Source organism: Narcine bancroftii, chromosome 9 (genome assembly GCF_036971445.1).
Source record: "Narcine bancroftii isolate sNarBan1 chromosome 9, sNarBan1.hap1, whole genome shotgun sequence".
NCBI lineage: Eukaryota > Metazoa > Chordata > Chondrichthyes > Torpediniformes > Narcinidae > Narcine > Narcine bancroftii.
Window position 1 is genome coordinate 9,491 of NC_091477.1, and position 13,560 is coordinate 23,050.

Sequence of the window (13,560 nt, forward strand, 5' to 3'; positions counted from 1 at the left end):
ATTCCTCGGTGTCACCTGCATTAAAATCAAGATGGCATCAGCACCTTTTTAGGCACTTTTAGCCGTGTTTCCTCAGTTGTTCTGGCCAGTTTTGTGTTTCGTTCACACATTCCTGCTGCCTGGGGTTCACGGCACTCGTGGAAGATCGCCAGTTCCTGAAACAATTCTTCATTTATCTTATTTGTAACATTTTTACATTTCATTTAACATATGCATTAAAAAACTTAAATTTCTTATTTGAAAATAAGATAAAATTAATGCATAGTGATTTCAAAAGTAACCCCTCCCACAGCTGCCCAATAGAAAACAATAAAGAGAGAAAACATCTAGATAGTATTTATAAAAATTGACCAAAACTCTCAAATAAAATCTTGCTTTTCTTGGTTTTAGGAGTCAGAAAGTTCGTGTTGGGTGATTACAACTTAATTCCTGCAATTGGTAAATACACATCCCAAATCTTCAAAAGAGAAATTCAAATTTGTTCCGTGAATTCGATGTAATTATTTCGTGGGAATCAATGGCCTATTTCAGTGTGGCCATCGACCCATTCCCAAATACGCATCGGACTTCCAAGTTACTGCCACACATTTTAACCCTATAACAATTACAGCACAGAAACAGGTCATTTGGCCCTTCTTGTCTGCACTGAACTAAATACTCTCCTCTCGTACCACCTCTCTGCATTCCCCTCCCCTCAATTTTTCCTGAAATGACAAAATGGACCCTGCCGCCACTATTTCTCCCGGAAGCTCACTCCACTCAGCCACCACTCTGAGTAAAGAAGTTCCCCCTCATGTTACTTCCAAACTTTTGCCTCTTAACTCAATACCTCCTGTTTCAATCTCTGCTCCCCGCAATGAAAAAAGTCTATCCACATCAACACTTTCCATCCTCCTAGTAATTTTAAAGACCTCAATCAAATCCCCTCTCAACCATCTACAATCCAAAGAATAAAGACTTCATTTGCTCAATCTTTCTTTGTAATCTAGTTGCTGATATCCAGGTAACATTGACGTAAATCTTCTCTGCACCCTCTCTACTTTGTTGATAGCTTTCCTCTCATTTGGTGACCAGAAGTGCACACAGGATCTCAACAGGGCCTCACCAATACCTTGTCTAGTCTCAACCTCACTGCCCGACTCCTGTATTCTATGCTATGGTTGATCAAGGCCAGCTATTTGAACAGATTCTTTTCGAGGTACTCTCTGATTACCCTCCAATAATTTACCTATCACTGTCAGGCTCACCTGGTTGGCTTTTGAAGCCGTTTTTCAACAAAGTAACATTAGATTACATCCATTCCTCTGGCACCTCACCCGTGGATAAACAGGTTTTAAATATTTCTGTCAGAGCCCTTGCAATTTCTACTCTTCTTTCCCTCAAGGCCAAGGGAATATCATGTCAGACCTCCATCCACCAACAGACAAAAATCAGCCATCACAAGGTGAAGGCAGGACAGTAGTCCCACCTCTCCAGCACGAGTCACCCCAGGATCAAGTCAGCACTGACTGCAAGAAGTTTCTACATCCTCTCGGTGTCTGTGTGGATTTCCTCCCACACTCCACAGCTCAAGGGGGCCGTAAGTTCATTGGCGATTTGGGAAGCTCAAGACCATGGGGTGGAAGTGCACATTCTGGTCCTGGGGGCATCAATTCAATTCAACAGCACAGATGAACCTTTGGGCACGACCTGATCTTTTTCTGGTTTCAAACTCATTATTTTTGAAAATTGTATGTGCACCTCTCATGCAGCACGACTGCTGCTAAACAGGCTTCATGATACATATCCATGACAAGAACTCGGGAGAATCTGATTTGGTTGCTAGACTTTTGAACAGAACAGTGTCTGGACATTTTATCCCTAAACTGAAACTTTATAGACATACAGAACAAAAAGAGGGCAAAACAAGCTTGTGTCTCACCAATACCACAATTCACAGACACTTTTTAAGTTCTCAAGGGTGGCAGAAAACACAAAAATAGACAAACTCCTTCCACACTGTCACTTTGAGAGCTTTGGACTCACCATGCTGTAAATATTGCCAAGCCATCACTCTCTCTCCAAATCAATGACCAAAAGTACTGGCTGAGCGATAGATTTGAGACATTTTACCCGCTATGTAGCAATCAGGCACAAGGAAAATTGCTGCTTCCATTGTAAAGTATTTAGGAATCTCAGACCACAAACAACCTTCACCCCGAAAAACAAGCAATTCTCCACAATAAAACTAGGTTTCCTTCCTGTCTGCAAGCATTTGCTCTCTTGAGTCTGAATGGCACAAGTGGGGAAACCGTTTCAAACCCATGACCTGAAACAGCATATTCTCTTCCCCTAATTGGAGCTGTCTTGCAATTGGCCACCACTGCCCAAGCAAGAATGAACTGGGAGATCTCACACTTGCTCCTTCACAGGTGAGACCTCCCTGTTCATTGGAGCTCCATATTATCCATCTTGCTCTATTTTGTTAACCTTAATCAAGTCTCCTCTCATTCTCCAACACTCCCATGAAAAATAAAAATCATGTATCCTGTAGTTCGCGAGTCCGGACACCAGGTGGTGGTATTATACCTAGATCTCTCTCCCTCGCTTCATGCATGCAGTACTCGGTGTGAACATGCGGTGGCAGCACTTTACAGCCCTTGCAATCTGCAGCTTGGACAGGAGATGGTTGCTTTGCACCTCGTGGGCTCTTGCACCAAGATTGAAGATTTGGAGATTTCCCATTGATTGGCAGAGAACATACACGACATCACATCCAACCCTGAGATTCCCTTTTTCCTGTGGACACGGCCGAATTCCCACGCATGGGTCGTGCAAAAATAAACGGTTCAGTGGAAACCTGGAAAGATAAAAGAATTGAAAACAAAGAAAATCAATAAAGTGCTGCAAGAGTCCTGAAATGAGTTCCTGATTGAGTCTGAAGGTGGAGGGGGAGCAGCTTTCCTGAACCTGGGGGTGTGAGTCTTGAGGCTCCTTGTGCTCCAATTGTTGCTTTGGTCTGGGCTTCTGTCCTTTTGCCTAGATTCTCATCCTCTGCTTTTTCAGTCTGAACCTTGCCATCAGCCCCAGGAATAAAAACGTGGAGATATGGATCGGAATTCTTTCTGGCTGGGTACACGTTGTAACACGGAGCCTGGAGCACCTCAAACACTGCTCTCATCCTCGTGTGTTCACGGCTAGAGACGAGAACAAATCTGGTCCTTAGCCACTGATAAATCCATCTCCAGGATGCTGGCACTTTATTCCTGTGTGTTTGCTTTGAACCTTGCTTCGTGCTAGGGCTTTGAATTAAGAATTTTTCATTATTTTTTTCCTTTTGAATTGAATATTACAATATATGCTAATGCACTTTTCAAATTGTTTAACAATGGAAACAATATTTTAAAGAAAAATCTGTAGATTTCACCACCTGAGGTGGAGGAACTAAACTGTGGTTTCGGTGGGTCCATGCCCAGGGGTATTCGGATTATTTTAAACAGGACCGTCTTCCAATGTCTGCAGCGGAACTGGCAGAAAGAGGATTAGGCTGTCGGTGTCATTGTTAATGACGTCTCATTCCAGCACAGAAACCTTCCAGTCTGTGGTGAACTGATTTTCTCATCCCACTGACCAGCACCCATTTCATATCCCTTCATACCCCTCCCATCCATGCCCATATCCAAATGCTTTCTGCAGTTAAGCCATTTCTGAATCCACACATCCATAGATCCGAAGCCTTATGACTTAGTGTGTGAAGCCTATCAAATGCCTCACCAAAATGAAGACAAACCTCATCCTCTGCCAGACCTTCATCCATTCCTTTTAGTAACACTTGATGGTTGAGGTCAGGGGTCCCCAAACGGGTCAGACTGTCCTCATAGCATCCCTGATCCCTCATTGACCTCAACGCCAGGAATCCTGGCGCTGGATGGGGTGGGGGGAACATCACTGCCGCATCTACTTGAGGAACAGAGAGTCCTGTGGAAAAGTGGAACCTTTCTATTATTGGCCCTGACCACCCGTCTCACTTGCAGGTCCCCATCCCCAGCCCCCTCACATCGCTCACAAACTTCCCGCTCATTCCCATCCAAGGGTCCCCGACCCCCTCACACTCACTGGTCCTCCTCACCCTCGCAGATCCCAAACCCCGTCACCGTTCTGGGTCCTCAACCTCCTGAGCTTCACGGTTCTACCTCAGGCTCTCAGGTCCCCCTCACCCTTCTGGGCCCCCCTCCCTCCTCCCCCCTCAGCCTCACGTGTCTCCGATCCCCGCTCACCCTTCTGGGTTCCCGACAACCCCTCAGCCTAGAGGATCGCCGACACCCCTCTCACCCACGCAGGTCCCCAACACCCCTCACCCATCTGGTTCCCCCCTCACCCATCTGGTTCCCCCTCACCCTTCTGGTTCCCCCTCACCCTTCTGGTTCCCCCTCACCCTTCTGGTTCCCCCTCACCCTTCTGGTTCCCCTCAACCTTCTGGTTGCCCCTCCCTCCTCAGCCTCACCGGTCCCTGATGCCCCCACACCTTTCTAGGTCCCAACCACCCTCAGCCTCGCGGGGCCCAACCACCCTCAGCCTAGCGGGGTCCAACCACCCTCAGCCTCGCGGGGCCCCGACACCCATCAGCCTCGCGGGTGCCCGACCCCCCCTCAGCCTCATGGGTCCCCGACCCTCGTGAGCCACGTGGGGCCCGACCCCCTAAGCCTCACGGGTCACCCCCTCAGCCTCGCGGGCCCCGACCCCCCTCAGCCTCACCTGGCACAACGCCCCTCAGCCTCGCGGGACCCAACACCCCACAGCCTCGCGGGGCCCAACCCCCCACAGCCTCGCAGAGCCCAACACCCCACAGCCTCGCGGGGCCCGACCGCCTTCAGCCTCGCGGCCACCGACCAACATCAACCTCGCGGGTCCCCGACCGACCTCAGCCTCGCGTGTCCCCGACCACCCTTAGCCTCGCGGGTCCCCGACCCCACTCAGCCTCACGCTTCCCCCTCCCCCCAACAGCCTCACGGACCCCGACCCCCCTTCAGCCTCGCGGGTCCCCGACTACCACACCCTAATGTCACCCCGATCCAAACTCCCTCACGGTTCCCCGGACCCACCTCACAACCATCCCTCTGCACGTTCCCCTCCGAGCTCCGGCCGCCCCAGACACAAACGGCGATCCGTGGAAACTCCGTCCTCTCTGGTCTCGCTCCCAAAATGCCTCGATTCTCACCCGTGAAGAACCGACACGAACCTCTCTCTCCCTCCCGCTCGCCAACTACTCCTCCAAAGGCGGGAAAGATCAACAACATGGCGGCCTCCAGGGGTCGCTCTCGCGAGAGCTTTGGCCACCCCTGCACGGGATCTCTTCTCCGCCACCCCGAGCCCCTGTATGGAGCCCTTTGGAGCCCCCTCTGTCCTGAGAACCTCGACCCACTGGGGAAGGGTCCAAGAGTTGCCTCGGGCCTCCAGTCCATCTCCCCTTCAGGCTGCACATTTCCACATCAGGACCTGCACCACATTCCCCCACAAGATTCCAGTCCATCCCACCTCCACCACCTTGGCCCAAAGCTCATTCCACGCTCCCACCCCCCTCTGAGGGAAAAAAAATCCCCCTTCAATCTCAATCCATGTCCTCCTCTTTGAATCTCTCCCACTCTTCTTGGTAACAGCCTGTCCCCATGGACACGATCTGTCCCCACTCACAATTTTCAAATCTTCCTCAATCTTCTACGGTCCAGGGAATAATGTCCCAGCCTGTCCAACCTTCCCCTGGAACTCAAACCCCGAAAGCCAGACCACCTTCTTGTCCCTCTCCTCGATGCGCTCTCATTCCTATCCTTCCTCTCCTCCGGCCACCCAAACGGCACACAATGTTCCCCAGTTGGCCTCACCCAGGCCTTGTCCAACTTCCTCGTAGCCTCCCACCTCCTGCACTCAATCCTCTCATTTCTGAAGGCCAAAATACCAGAAGCATTCTTCACCCCCCCACCCCCCCCCCCCCATCTCTACATGGGACTCCACTTTCGGGCAGTTCTGTATCACAGTTCCCCAATCCCTTTGTTTGACAACACTCCTCAATGGTCTGCCATTTAACATTCAAACTCTTACGTTTTAAGAATCAATTGCAGAGATCCATGGATGTGGGAAGTCAGGAGGGTTAGGGACTGGCTGCAGGTCGATGAGACTGGCAGAATGATATTTCACCATGGATGAGAAGGGCCGAAGGGTCTCTTTTCTTTGCTGTGGGGTTTCTAGGGTAGAGTTCACACCATTCTCAGGAAGGAGGATGAGCAGACAATGTCATGGTCCATGGGTAGGAAAGTTGATGAGATCCTGCCAGGAGAGATGAGAGATGAGAGAGTTAAGTGCGAAGGTGAAGGGCACAACCAAGGGGTCTCTCTCTGTCTGTTTGTGTGCGTGTGTAACTACGTCTGTGTGTTTCTCTCTATGTCTGTGTGTGTGTCTCTCTCTGTCTGTCTCTCGGTCTGAGTGTGTCTCTGTCTCTGTGTCTGACTCTGTCTGTGTCTCTCTCTGTCTGTGTGTGTCTCTCTCTCTGTGTATCTCCCTCTGTGTGTGTGTCTCTGTCTGTCTGTTTGTCGCTCTGTGTGTGTGTCTCTCTCTCCCTCTGTGTCACAATTTGTGTCTCTCTGTCTGTATATGTGTGTGTGTCTCCCTGTCTATGTCTCTGTATCTGAGTCTCTGTATCTGAGTCTCTGTGTGTGTGTGTGTCTCTCTCTCTGTCTGTGTCTTTCTCTCTCTCTGTCCCTCTCTCTGTGTGTCTCTCTCACTCTGTGTTTCTCTCTCTGTGTCTCTGTGTGTGTTTCTCTCTCTGTGTCTCTGTGTGTGTTTCTATATCTGTGTCTCTGTCTCTGTGTGTGTCTCTATGTCTGTCTCTCTGTGTCGTGTGTTTGTCTCTGTGTGTGTGTGTGTCTGTCCTCATAGCATCCCTGATCCCTCATTGACGTCAACGCCAGGAATCCTGGCGCTGGATGGGGTGGTGGGAACATCACTGCCGCATCTACTTGAGGAACAGAGAGTCCTGTGGAAAAGTGGAACCTTTCTATTATTGGCCCTGACCACCCGTCCCCCTCACATCGCTCACAAACTTCCCGCTCATTCCCATCCAAGGGTCCCCGACCCCCTCACACTCACTGGTCCTCCTCACCCTCGCAGTTCCCAAACCCCGTCACCGTTCTGGGTCCTCAACCTCCTGAGCTTCACGGTTCTACCTCAGGCTCTCAGGTCACCCTCACCCTTCTGGGCCCCCCTCCCTCCTCCCCCCTCAGCCTCACGTGTCTCCGATCCCCGCTCACCCTTCTGGGTTCCCGACAACCCCTCAGCCTAGAGGATCGCCGACACCCCTCTCAGCCACGCAGGTCCCCAACACCCCTCACCCATCTGGTTCCCCCCTCACCCATCTGGTTCCCCCTCACCCTTCTGGTTCCCCTCAACCTTCTGGCTGGCCCTCCCTCCTCAGCCTCACCGGTCCCTGATGCCCCCTCACCTTTCTAGGTCCCAACCACCCTCAGCCTCGTGGAGTCCAACCACCCTCAGCCTCGCGGGGCCCCGACCCCCATCAGCCTCGCGGGTGCCCGACCCCCCCTCAGCCTCATGGGTCCACGACCCTCGTGAGCCACGTGGGGCCCGACCTCCTCAGCCTCACGGGTCACACCCTCAGCCTCGCGGGCCCCGACCACCCTCAGCCTCGCCGGGACCCAACGCCCCTCAGCCTCGTGGGACCCAACGCCCCTCAGCCTCGTGGGACCCAACGCCCCTCAGCCTCGCGGGGCCCAACCCCCCACAGCCTCGCGGGGCCCAACCCCCCACAGCCTCGCGGGGCCCAACCCCCCACAGCCTCGCGGGGCCCAACCCCCCACAGCCTCGCGGGGCCCAACCCCCTTCAGCCTCGCGGCCCCCAACCGACCTCAGCCTCGCGGGTCCCCGACCGACCTCAGCCTCGCGTGTCCCCGACCCCCCTTAGCCTCGCGGGTCCCCGACCCCACTCAGCCTCACGTTTACCCCTCCCCCCAACAGCCTCACGGACCCCGACCCCCCTTCAGCCTCGCGGGTCCCCGACTACCACACCCTAATGTCACCCCGACCCAAACTCCCTCATGGTTCCCCGGACCCACCTCACAACCATCCCTCTGCACGTTCCCCTCCGAGCTACGGCCGCCCCAGACCCAAAGGGCGACCCGTGGAAACTCCGTCCTCTCTGGTCTCGCTCCCAAAATGCCTCGATTCCCGCCCGTGAAGAACCGACACAAACCTCTCTCTCCCTCCCGCTCGCCAACTACTCCTCCAAAGGCGGGAAAGATCAACAACATGGCGGTCCCCAGGGGTCGCTCTCGCGAGAGCTTTGGCCACCCCTGCACGGGATCTCTTCGCCACCACGAGCCCCTGGATGGAGCCCTTTGGAGCCCCCTCTGTCCTGAGAACCTCGTCCCACTGGGGAAGGGTCCGAGAGTTGCCTCGGGCCTCCATTCCATCTCCCCTTCAGGCTGCACATTTCCACACCAGGACCTGCACCACATTCCCCCACAAGATTCCAGTCCATCCCACCTCCACCACCTTGGCCCAAAGCTCATTCCACGCTCCCACCCCCCTCTGAGGGAAAAAAAATTCCCCTTCAATCTCAATCCATGTCCTCCTCTTTGAATCTCCCCCACTCTCCTTGGAAACAGCCTGTCCCCATGGACACGATCCGTCCCCACTCACAATTTTCAAATCTTCCTCAATCTTCTACGCTCCAGGGAATAAAGTCCCAGCCTGTCCAACCTTCCCCTGGAACTCAAACCCCGAAAGCCAGACCACCTTCTTGTCCCTCTCCTCGATGCGCTCTCATTCCTATCCTTCCTCTCCTCCGGCCACCCAAACGGCACACAATGTTCCCCAGTTGGCCTCACCCAGGCCTTGTCCAACTTCCTCGTAGCCTCCCACCTCCTGCACTCAATCCTCTCATTTCTGAAGGCCAAAATACCAGAAGCATTCTTCACCCCCCCACCCCCCCCCCCCCATCTCTACATGGGACTCCACTTTCGGGCAGTTCTGTATCACAGTTCCTCAATCCCTTTGTTTGACAACACTCCTCAATGGTCTGCCATTTAACATTCAAACTCTTACGTTTTAAGAATCAATTGCAGAGATCCATGGATGTGGGAAGTCAGGAGGGTTAGGGACTGGCTGCAGGTCGATGAGACTGGCAGAATGATATTTCACCATGGACGAGAAGGGCCGAAGGGTCTCTTTTCTTTGCTGTGGGGTTTCTAGGGTAGAGTTCACACCATTCTCAGGATGGAGGATGAGCAGACAGATGTCATGGTCCACGGGTAGGAAAGGTGATGAAATCCTGCCAGGAGAGATGAGGGAGTTAAGTGCGAAGGTGAAGGGCACAACCAAGGGGTCTCTCTCTGTCTGTTTGTGTGCGTGTGTAACTACGTCTGTGTGTTTCTCTCTATGTCTGTGTGTCTGTCTCTCGGTCTGAGTGTGTCTCTGTCACTGTGTGTCTCTCTGTGTCTGAGTGTGTCTCTGTGTCTGTGTCTCTGTGTCTGACTCTGTCTGTGTCTCTGTCTGTGTGTGTCTCTCTCTCTGTGTATCTCCCTCTGTGTGTGTGTCTCTGTCTGTCTGTTTGTCGCTCTGTGTGTGTGTCTCTCTCTCCCTCTGTGTCACAATTTGTGTCTCTCTGTCTGTATGTGTGTGTGTCTCTCTGTCTATGTCGCTGTATCTGAGTCTCTGTGTGTGTGTCTCTCTCTCTCTGTCTGTGTCTTTCTCTCTCTCTGTGTGTCTGTCTCTCTCTCTCTGTGTTTCTCTCTCGGTGTGTGTTTCTATATCTGTGTCTCTGTCTCTGTGTGTGTCTCTCTGTCTATGTCTGTCTCTCTGTGTCGTGTGTTTGTCTCTCTGTGTGTGTGTGTCTGTCTCTCTGTGTCGTGTGCGTGTCTCTTTCTCCGTCTGTGTGTGTCTCTTGTCTGTCTCTCTCTCTCTGTCTGTGTATGTTTCTGTGTGTGTCTCTCTCTGTGTGTCTGTCTGTGTGTGTGTGTCTGTCTCTCTGTTTCTGTGTGTGTGTGTGTCTGTCTGGGTATGTGTGTGTCGCTCTCTCTCGGTGTCTCTAATATTTATTCATTACCCACCATTATCCATCCCTACTGGTGGTGCGGGCTTTGTTCCCCAAGGCGTCTGTATTGGCTGTCCATAGACCATCTCTGCCCCAACGCATTCCTCAGTGTCACCTGCATTAAAATCAAGATGGCATCAGCACCTTTTTGGGCACTTTTAGCCGTGTTTCCTCAGTTGTTCTGGCCAGTTTTGTGTTTCGTTCACACATTCCTGCTGCCTGGGGTTCACGGCACTCGTGGAAGATCGCCAGTTCCTGAAACAATTCTTCATTTATCTTATTTGTAACATTTTTACATTTAATTTAACATATGCATTAAAAAACTTAAATTTCTTATTTGAAAATAAGATAAAATTAATGCATAGTAATTCAAAAAGTAACCCCTCCCACAGCTGCCCAATAGAAAACAATAAAGAGAGAAAACATCTAGATAGTATTTATAAAAATTGACCAAAACTCTCAAATAAAATCTTGCTTTTCTTGGTTTTAGGAGTCAGAAAGTTCGTGTTGGGTGATTACAATTTAATTCCTACAATTGGTAAATACACATCCCAAATCTTCAAAAGAGAAATTCAAATTTGTTCCGTGAATTCGATGTAATTATTTCGTGGGAATCAATGGCCTATTTCAGTGTGGCCATCGACCCATTCCCAAATACGCATCGGACTTCCAAGTTACTGCCACACATTTTAACCCTATAACAATTACAGCACAGAAACAGGTCATTTGGCCCTTCTTGACTGCACTGAACTAAATACTCTCCTCTCGTACCACCTCTCTGCATTCCCCTCCCCTCCAATTTTTCCTGAAATGACAAAATGGACCCTGCCGCCACTATTTCTCCCGGAAGCTCACTCCACTCAGCCACCACTCTGAGTAAAGAAGTTCCCCGTCATGTTACTTCCAAACTTTTACCTCCTGTTTCAATCTCTGAGATTTCTTCATTATTTTTTTCCTTTTGAATTGAACATTACGATATATGTTAATGCACTTTTCAAATTGTTTTACAATGTAAACAATATTTTAAAGAAAAATCTGTAGATTTCACCATCTGAGGTGGAGGAACTAAACTGTGGTTTCGGTGGGTCCACGCCTAGGGGTATTCGGATTATTTTAAACTGGACCGTCTTCCAATGTCTGCAGCGGAACTGGCAGAAAGAGGATTGGGCTGTCGGTGTCATTGTTAATGACGTCTCATTCCAGTACAGAAACCTTCCAGTCTGTGATGAACTGATTTTCTCATCCCACTGACCAGCACCCATTTCATATCCCTTCATACCCCTCCCATCCATGCCCATATCAAATGCTTTCTGCAGTTAAGCCATTTCTGAATCCACACATCCATAGATCCCAAGCCTTATGACTGAGTCTGTGGAGCCTATCAAATGTCTATGTTTGTGTGTGTCTCTCTGTGTCTGTGTGTGTCTCTCTCTCTCTCTCTCTGTGTCTCTCTGTGTCTGTGTGTGTCTCTCCCTCTGTATGTGTGTCTCTGTCTGTCTGTCTGTGTGTCGCTGTGTGTGTGTCTCTCTCTCCCTCTGTGTCACAATTTGTGTCTCTCTGTCTGTATGTGTGTGTCTCTCTCTGTCTGTGTCTCTGTATCTGTGTGAGTCTCTGTGTCTGTCTCTGTGTGTCTGTGTCTCTCTGTCTGTGTCTCTCTCTCTCTGTCTGTGTGTGTGTCTCTCTGTGTCTCTGTGTGTGTTTCTATATCTGTGTGTCTGTGTGTGTCTATGTCTCTGTGTGTGTCTCTCTATCTGTCTGTGTGTGTCTGTCTGTGTGTTTGTGTGTCTCTGTCTGTTTGTGTGTCGCTGTGTGTGTGTCTCTGTCTGTTTGTGTGTCGCTGTGTGTGTGTCTCTCTCTGTGTCTCTGTGTCACAATTTGTGTCTCTCTGTCTGTATGTGTGTGTGTCTCTCTCTGTCTGTGTCTCTGTATCTGTGTGAGCCTCTGTGTCTCTCTGTCTGTCTCTCTCTCTGTCTGTGTGTGTGTCTCTCTCTGTGTCTGTGTGACGCTGTCTGTGTCTCTGTGTGTGTTTCTATATCTGTGTGCCTCTCTGTCTATGTCTGTGTGTGTATCTGTCTGTGTGCATCTGTCTCTCTGTGTCGTGTGTCTGTCTCTCTGTGTCGTGTGTGTGTCTCTCTGTGTGTCTCTCTGTCTCTTTCTGTGTGCATGTCTCCCTCTCCGTCTGTGTGTATCTCTCAATCTGTCTGTGTCTGTCTGTCTGTGTGTGTCTCTGTCTGTCTCTCTCTCGCTGACAGTGTCTCTCTCTCTGTCTCTGTCTGTGTGTGTTTCTCTGTGTGTGTGTGTCTGTCTCTCTGTTTCTGTGTGTGTGTGTGTCTGTCTGGGTATGTGTGTGTCGCTCTCTCTCGGTGTCTCTAATATTTGCTTATTCATTACCCACCATTATCCATCCCTACTGGTGGTGCGGGCTTTGTTCCCCAAGGCGTCTGTATTGGCTGTCCATAGACCATCTCTGCCCCAACGCATTCCTCAGTGTCACCTGCATTAAAATCAAGATGGCATCAGCACCTTTTTGGGCACTTTTAGCCGTGTTTCCTCAGTTGTTCTGGCCAGTTTTGTGTTTCGTTCACACATTCCTGCTGCCTGGGGTTCACGGCACTCGTGGAAGATCGCCAGTTCCTGAAACAATTCTTCATTTATCTTATTTGTAACATTTTTACATTTAATTTAACATATGCATTAAAAAACTTAAATTTCTTATTTGAAAATAAGATAAAATTAATGCATAGTAATTCAAAAAGTAACCCCTCCCACAGCTGCCCAATAGAAAACAATAAAGAGAGAAAACATCTAGATAGTATTTATAAAAATTGACCAAAACTCTCAAATAAAATCTTGCTTTTCTTGGTTTTAGGAGTCAGAAAGTTCGTGTTGGGTGATTACAATTTAATTCCTACAATTGGTAAATACACATCCCAAATCTTCAAAAGAGAAATTCAAATTTGTTCCGTGAATTCGATGTAATTATTTCGTGGGAATCAATGGCCTATTTCAGTGTGGCCATCGACCCATTCCCAAATACGCATCGGACTTCCAAGTTACTGCCACACATTTTAACCCTATAACAATTACAGCACAGAAACAGGTCATTTGGCCCTTCTTGACTGCACTGAACTAAATACTCTCCTCTCGTACCACCTCTCTGCATTCCCCTCCCCTCCAATTTTTCCTGAAATGACAAAATGGACCCTGCCGCCACTATTTCTCCCGGAAGCTCACTCCACTCAGCCACCACTCTGAGTAAAGAAGTTCCCCGTCATGTTACTTCCAAACTTTTACCTCCTGTTTCAATCTCTGAGATTTCTTCATTATTTTTTTCCTTTTGAATTGAACATTACGATATATGTTAATGCACTTTTCAAATTGTTTTACAATGTAAACAATATTTTAAAGAAAAATCTGTAGATTTCACCATCTGAGGTGGAGGAACTAAACTGTGGTTTCGGTGGGTCCACGCCTAGGGGTAT

General features: G+C 49.9%; 1 protein-coding gene and 1 long non-coding RNA gene across 2 annotated transcripts; one reads left to right on the forward strand and one right to left on the reverse strand.

The window, feature by feature from the left end:
* The first annotated feature begins 3,907 nt into the window (after positions 1-3,907).
* LOC138742939 (proline-rich protein 2-like) lies at positions 3,908-5,712 on the forward strand. The gene is made up of 5 exons (XM_069897819.1): positions 3,908-3,912; positions 4,014-4,185; positions 4,513-4,938; positions 5,116-5,354; positions 5,637-5,712. Exons 1-5 carry the CDS (start codon positions 3,908-3,910, stop codon positions 5,710-5,712), a joined length of 918 nt encoding a protein of 305 aa, XP_069753920.1.
* A 372-nt stretch (positions 5,713-6,084) lies between these two features.
* Positions 6,085-10,155, reverse strand: LOC138742792 (uncharacterized). Its single transcript, XR_011344408.1, has 3 exons — positions 10,095-10,155; positions 9,091-9,316; positions 6,085-6,300 (listed from the first exon to the last, which is right to left on the reverse strand). It is a non-coding gene; the product is annotated as an uncharacterized lncRNA (long non-coding RNA).
* Between the last annotated feature and the right edge of the window lie 3,405 nt (positions 10,156-13,560).

Coding starts and splice junctions, on each gene's coding strand:
- LOC138742939 (XM_069897819.1), top strand. Junction 4,939..5,115: donor GACCACCCTTAGCCTCGCGG/GTCCCCGACCCC, acceptor TTCCCCTCCGAG/CTCCGGCCGCCCCAGACACA. Junction 5,355..5,636: donor CTCCGCCACCCCGAGCCCCT/GTATGGAGCCCT, acceptor TCTTGGTAACAG/CCTGTCCCCATGGACACGAT.